This window comes from Mustela nigripes, chromosome 3 (genome assembly GCF_022355385.1).
Source record: "Mustela nigripes isolate SB6536 chromosome 3, MUSNIG.SB6536, whole genome shotgun sequence".
Taxonomy (NCBI): Eukaryota; Metazoa; Chordata; class Mammalia; order Carnivora; family Mustelidae; genus Mustela; species Mustela nigripes.
Window position 1 is genome coordinate 11,598,120 of NC_081559.1, and position 7,318 is coordinate 11,605,437.

At 33.6% G+C, this 7,318-nt stretch overlaps 1 protein-coding gene across 1 annotated transcript in view; it reads left to right on the forward strand.

Moving 5' to 3' along the window:
* The window catches only part of C3H2orf69 (chromosome 3 C2orf69 homolog), a 16,081-nt gene extending 11,348 nt beyond the window's left edge, over positions 1-4,733 (forward strand). Inside the window, exon 2 of the mRNA XM_059393139.1 lies at positions 1,803-4,733. Within this exon, the coding sequence (XP_059249122.1) occupies positions 1,803-2,630 (828 nt within the window). The 3' untranslated portion in view covers positions 2,631-4,733. The remainder of the gene's footprint in view (positions 1-1,802) is intronic.
* The last annotated feature ends 2,585 nt before the right edge of the window (positions 4,734-7,318 follow it).

Sequence of the window (7,318 nt, forward strand, 5' to 3'; positions counted from 1 at the left end):
TGTTTACTTTGTATCTCTGTACTAGAATGTAAGCTAGAATGTTTACTTTGTATCTCTGTACTAGAATGTAAGCTAGAATGTTTACTTTGTATCTCTGTACTAGAATGTAAGCTCTGCGGGGGCAGGGATGTAGTCTGTTCTAATCCATACCCAATCAGTAGGTATCCAGTAAATCTCATAGAATAAATTTGAAAGATTTTCCCCCTTTTAAAAATAGCTGCTGTGAATATAAATAGAAAGGAAAAAAATTTATATGCATTTCCTAGAACCTATACAAAAAGTTATTAATATATATAGAATGCTCCTAAATAAACAAGATCCAAATAAAAAAGGTCCAAAGTTATGAACAGACACAAATAGAAACCCAGATGGCTAATAAATATATAAACAAATTACAATGTCATTCAAATCTTCAGTAAGTCCAAATTAGAATAAGCTATCCTTTGCATAAGAAATTGAATGAAGATCTAAGAATTATACGTAACCTCTCTAGAAGACAGCATTGTAGTCTGTAGAACTAATCTTAAATTATGAGTATTCTTTGACCCAGTTTTTCCATTTCCAGGAATTTATTTTTATTTATTTATTTTTAAAAGATGTCATTTATTTACAGAGAGATAGCTGGGGAAGGGCCAGAGGGAGAGAATCTCAGGCAGGCTGCCCGCCCACCACAGAGCCCATGCACGGCTTGATCTCATGACCCTGAGATGATTACTGGCACCCAACTTAACTGACTGAGCCACCCAGGCGCCCCATATCCAATAATTTATTTTTATTGATGTAATCATAGATGTATAAAAAGATTTTTCTAGAATGTTCATTGCAGTTTTGCACACTTTTGACCCTTGAACAATTTAGGGTTTGGGGACACTAACTCCCACACAGATGAAAATCTACATGTAACTTTGATTCCCCCAAATCTTAACTACCTGATGGCCTGTTGTTTACTGGAAGCCTTTCTGATAATGTAAACAGTCAATTAACATATCTTTTGTATGTTCTGTGCATCATATGCTTTATTCTTAAAGTAACATTTTTCTTAAAATATTATTATACAGGCACCTGGCTGGCTTAGTTTGGTGGAGCATGGGACTCTTGATCTCAGGGTTGTGGATTCAAACCCCACCCCGGGTGCAAAGATTGTTTAAAAATAAAATCTTAAAAAAATGTTATTAAGAAAATCATAAGAGAAAATACATTTACAGTATGATTACTTATAGGAAAAAACTCACTTGTAAGTGATTTGCACAGTTCAAAGCCATGTTCTTCATGGCATTTTAAAGTTCTGGATTGGTCGAAACTCTGTTTAATAAACCAGGGTTCTGGGATCAAGCCCCACGTCAGGCTTCCTGCTCATTGGGGAGCCTGCTTCTCTCCCCCTCTGCTCTTACATTCTCTCTCGCTCCTTCTCAAAAAAAAAAAAAAAAAAAACAAAAAAAACCCAATTTTTATTTTCAGTTAATGTGTTAAGAATAGGAGATTTTATGTATACTAAATAAAATTTATTTTAAAATGTAATCCTTTTAAAGTAAGTTTTATTTTTAAATTTCTACTGTTTGGCTGTATCTTATAACCTGTCTTTTGAGAGGTTATAAGGATTTTAGGTTTAAACTAAGAGATTATTTGTTTAGAGTCTTATTATCAGAAAGTAATGATGGATTTATAGTTTCCATTTCTAGTACATTAACCATTAGTCATATAACATCCCAATCTCCTCTGCAATAAAAATAGGAAACTATACTGTGGAAATAATTTTATATAAATGTGTATTTAATGCTTGTTTCATCTTTCTTACCTTTCAGAATTACCATGAAATTATGACCCGTCATCCTGAGAATTATCAGTGGGAAAACTGGAGTCTAGAAAATGTTGCCACCATTTTAGCCCACCGGTTCCCTAATAGTTATATTTGGGTGATAAAGTGTTCCCGAATGCATTTGCACAAATTCAGCTGCTATGACAATTTTGTGAAAAGTAATATGTTTGGTGCTCCAGAACACAATACTGACTTTGGAGCTTTTAAGCACCTTTATATGTTATTAGTTAATGCTTTTAATTTAAGTCAGAACAGTTTGTTATCAAGGAAGAATGTGAAAGATTTGAATAAGGACTCCAGAGCATCTAACTGCAGATCCAGTTCTTCTCACACTACTAATGGTTGCCAGGGAGAAAAAGAGAGGACCTGTGAGAAATCTGATGAGTCCACCGTGAGTTTTTACCCACCATCACTAAATGGTGCTTCTTTTACTTTGATTGGATTCAGTAAAGGTTGTGTTGTTTTGAATCAATTGCTTTTTGAATTAAAAGAAGCCAAGAAAGACAAGAACATAGATGCTTTTATCAAAAGCATAAGAACAATGTACTGGCTGGATGGCGGTCATTCTGGAGGAAGCAATACTTGGGTTACTTATCCAGAAGTCTTGAAAGAATTTGCACAAACAGGGATTATTGTTCATACCCATGTAACACCTTACCAAGTATGTGATCCAATGAGATCTTGGATTGGAAAGGAGCACAAGAAATTTGTTCAGATTCTTGGAGATTTTGGTATGCAGGTGACTAGCCAAATTCATTTTGCAAAGGAAGCTCCTTCCATAGAGAATCACTTCAGGGTTCACGAAGTATTTTGAGACTGCAAGAATATTAATGTACGTGTTCAGTGGAAGAGCAAAAGCACTTTGAGGGCTATAAATTCAGATAATGAGATATAATTCATAGATGCACTGTCAGTTTTTGGGGGTGAGGGTGGGGGGAGGAAGCACACATTCCTAAAATGAGTGTAATGTGCAATAGTATTCCTTGCTTGTGAATGTGAACAGTTTTTACTTCAGAATGGGTTAGAATTAGTTCATTTGCAAAGTAAAAGATGGTCAAGGAGGATCATCCTAAAGAATGAAAATTACGATATAGTCCTTAGAAAAGGTAATGAAAATTGTTATTGTTGGAAGTAGTTTATTTTCTGAGTACTGTTTGGAACTAATTTTGGTGACACTAACAGTAATTAGTTATTTGGCACTCAAAACTCCATTTCTCGTCAAATAAAGCAAAGGCACACTGATGTTTTCCATAATTGTAGAATTAACTGTACCCCTGCCTCTTATGTTTTATAAACTCCTAGTCATTCTTTAATGTGCCACCAAGTTTTTTTCTTAGGAGTCAAAATATATTTGTTTCCAAATTTCCAAGAACATGCAGTAGTGTATAGTTGGTTTTTAAAATCATTACACTTGAGGACTATGGCTTAATTTTTGACAACTTTTTGGTTTTTGACTCTTGGCCAAAAACCAGTTCTTTTGAAAAATTGTTTTAAACTGAATGTAATTAGGTATATTGGGTAAAAATACCCTACAGATTTTTATCATTCTGGACTTTTGAAAGAGATCAGCTTAGGTGAAATAAATGTGTAACACTTTATTTGTTACTGCTCTATTGAAAAGGAGACAGATTCTATAGATCTAAGTCAGTGTTTCTCCAGAAGCATGATTTTATCTGCCAAAAGAAAGCAGCTCTCTTTGGCCAAAATGCAAAATTATATTGCTATAAGAAAAGTTACAGGGAAAGTTTGAAGACACAAATGATTTAATTTTGGCTCAAAAACTGAATTTGCTTAACACTGCTACATAATTTGGGTGAGGTTTCCTTCTGCTTGTTTTTCTTGACCTAGATAAATATATTTTGAGAAACCAAGATCTAATGAATGTCAACCAACATTGATAGCTGTGTGATTACAATAAAAGGTGAACCCTTTATTAATAATAATTAGCTTTTGCAGGTCATGAAATAATTAAGCAGGGAAGTAACATTGCTGCTTTCAGACTGAAAAAAAAAAAAAAAAAGACACTGAAGCTTAATATCTTAATAACCCAGAGGACCTAAATTTATAAAATATAGAATTAAAATGTTAATCTCTTGGTTTCTTCCCAGAATTATATTTTAATGACTCTATAATACATTCCAAATATTCAGACTTATAAGAATTCTTACTCACCAAATGCTTAAAAATAACAACCCTTAATTCTATAAAGTACAGAATAGTATCTCTCAAATTTTTTAAGGACAAGTTAGTTTATATTGCTTCATTTTCTTTAAATACCTGTTTCTTTTGAGACCAAAAATTCCCAACAAGGAGACAAATCCTGATGCTAGCATTTTATTACCTAAACCTAAAGTACCATGCCTGGTTGGCTTCTTTCAGTGTTTAATAATCCTTGGTTAAATTCACGTGAATCTAATGTTAAATAGCTAAGGTAGCAAATGCACTAATGGGGGGAGGGCAGGAAAGGCACTTATTTTTATAGGATTAACTAAAATGGAAGAAGTAGAACTCTTCTTTTTGCAGAAGAGTTCACTGAAAAAATCTGAGGTATTTAAAAATCTGTGTTCTTTAGCTATCTTGTCATGTGACTGCTTACTTACATTTGTCTGTTCAATGGATATGAAGAATAACTCACTGGACACCTGGAACCGCCACTGCGGCAAAGTGAGAGTGTTGAAAGTATAAGTCTTTTCTTGAATGAAAATATATTCCAGTTGATCCATCTTCAAATAGTTTAAGACTTCAAATTTGTCTTCTCTACATTTGTTTAAAACTATTGTAAATGTTAGTGTATCCTTTTGGACTGTGCCTTTGTGTTTGTGTCAAGAGAGTCAACTGAGAAGTCCTACAGATAATGTGAAAGTTGTTACCGCCACAGCATGAATGTACAATTGTATTAAATTTAATCCGAGAAGTCTGTTTGGATGTGCTTTATGTTACCAGATTTGTTAAAACTTCAGATTGTTACTTGGAAGGAAGCTATTTCTTTCCACTTTGCCAGTTTAGGTTTGTGTGTTTTCATTAACCCTCCATGTTTTTTCATATGAGCAACTTTGAACCTTTCCTTGTAAAAATACATTTCTTCTCACCTTTAAATTGTCCCACAAAAATTCACTTTATTTCCATTTCTTCTTTTAAATTTCTTGGGAGAAAAAAAAATTGCTCAAAAATAAGGTTTTTCCTTTTATGTGCTAACATTTCAGGTATCTGTATTCCTTTTGCTGTCATTAAGAGACTTAGTTAGAATATGGTGTGGTCTGTTTTTCATTTCATTCATCTAATATCTAAGCACCTACCAAAGGTAAGAAAGATCTAGACACAGACAAAACAGTCCCAAGCATTTGAGTATAGAAATGTATAATAGACTTAGGCTTAAAAGTGAAAATATGAAACAAAAGATAGTATTCTTAAAAGAACTATTCTGTTAGACTTCATTAAAGGCTTTTAAGAGAAACATGTTTTAGAGGATAAGATATATATAGATGAATAGACCTTATCTGTAAATTCAGGTTGGTCTTTTCAAAGGCAGAGACCCAGCAGCTCTTAGTGGGAGAGATGTGCGGTCACTTAAGGATGGTCATTTTAGTATCCCATTTAATGGAATTAAAAAAAAAAGAATACAACTTAGGTGTATTTAAAACACCCAAATAGTCATGGACTACATGCTTGAAGTAAGACTTTAAGGTGGTCTGAGGGATATGTGGGTGACTGCCAATCTACGTTAGTTCCTCCTCACTGCATTTTAGCACTGGAGGAAGGAGTCACAGCAGCATAGTTCCAACTCCATCCAGACCTGCATTCCAGCTTTCTGCGGGTTCCTTTTTTTTTTTTGTCAACTTCTTAGATGTCTGTTGGCAACTTTAGATAGGTGAGAGAAAAGCCTCCCTACTAAGGTTCTTTCCAAATGTTCACATAGCTGCTGTTCAAGAGGATGGAAAGATACAAAATAAGCCTTGTTGACTTTATTTCCCTTTTAAAAAATACTTTGAGTGACAAATTTTAAACTAATTACAGAATAAATAGAATTTCAGTGTAATTAGGTGCCAAGACGAACACTTAATGTTCATGAAAAACTTTTATAGTCTACACATGTATTTTAAAGTTACCTTGAAAGAATGAATAGAGGGACCCCCAAAAAAGGTCAAATAATAACAGCTGCAGATTCTAGTCTGCCCACCTAACTTGTCTACTAACTTCTCATAGGCGATCACTCTCATTGGTTTCTCGTGTATCCCAGCATAGGTAAACGTATACATATACAAATGTTTACTTACAGAATGCCTTTGTTTTACACAAATGGCAGGATGCTATACCCAGTTTCCAACCTTTTTCTCATTTAATTACCTTGGAAAAATTTCTTGCTAGTACTACAATACCTGTCTCATTCTTTGCATAGTATTCCATTTTTATATTACCCTTTGCTGCCTACTAGCTCATTAATCTTATTTTGTATCCCTTTGTCTTATTTTGTATCTTTTGTCTATGTGGAACAGTGAGTTGCTTTGCTGGTAGAGGAAAAGGATTCCTTTGTAAATCAGGTCAAGCCCCCAAACTGTAGCCAAAGAACAACAGAGAGATGAACTGCACCTAAGGGAGAAAGTGTGGAGAATGATCTGGTCACAACTGTTAATTCCAGTTCTGTTACCCAGCTGTGTAAACCTGCACAATCACTTAAGCAGTCTAGATTGAGAAAATGATTTCTAAGATCCCTTTCAGCAATGAAGTTCTAAGATTTGGAATTCCTAAGAAGTTGCAGCTGACATATACTGTTTAATATTTTATACATTAAAAACATCTCATTTTGTCTCAATAAGGTCAGCAAAAAAGATAAAAGTATTTTGCATTTAAACTCTCTAAAGATTATGATCAAGGAAATAATTTTAAGGCTTCCCAAAGTCTTCGCTATTAGTGTTCTAGATATAATTTAATATTGCAACAAGAGCCATCTCATCTGAAAGCTAGCATCAGCCATCAACTGTCCTTGCCCTGAATGATCTCTTTGTATTTTTGCAGCAACCCCAAAAAGTACAAGTTTAAAGATGAGGAAAATAAGCTTCATAAAGATTAAGTTATTTAACTCACCTAAGGTCTTCCAGTTTGCTTCCCAAATAAACTGAATTAAAATGAATATGCATGGAAGATTATCTCAGTTTTACTTCCAAGTTTCTACATGACTCTGGATATGTACTTTGTACTGATTCTTTTACTGGTTTTTAAAAAAAGAAAACCAAGGAGGGTTTATTTAAAAGCTGACTGTAAGTACTGTTCAAGCTAACAGAGGTTTTATCTTTTTTTTCTTCCCAAAGGAAAAAGAATCATTAAAGAATTTTCTTTACTTAACTAAGAAGTAACCAAAAATGAAAAAAAAAAAAAAACTAAACTAAACTAATAATTAAATCGAATGTAACAATTCCTTTTCTAAACTATCTTTTCATTTTTTGACCTAACTTTAATCTCTCTTCCTAAAGACACCTAGGAAGTTCAGAATAACTTTTTAATGTA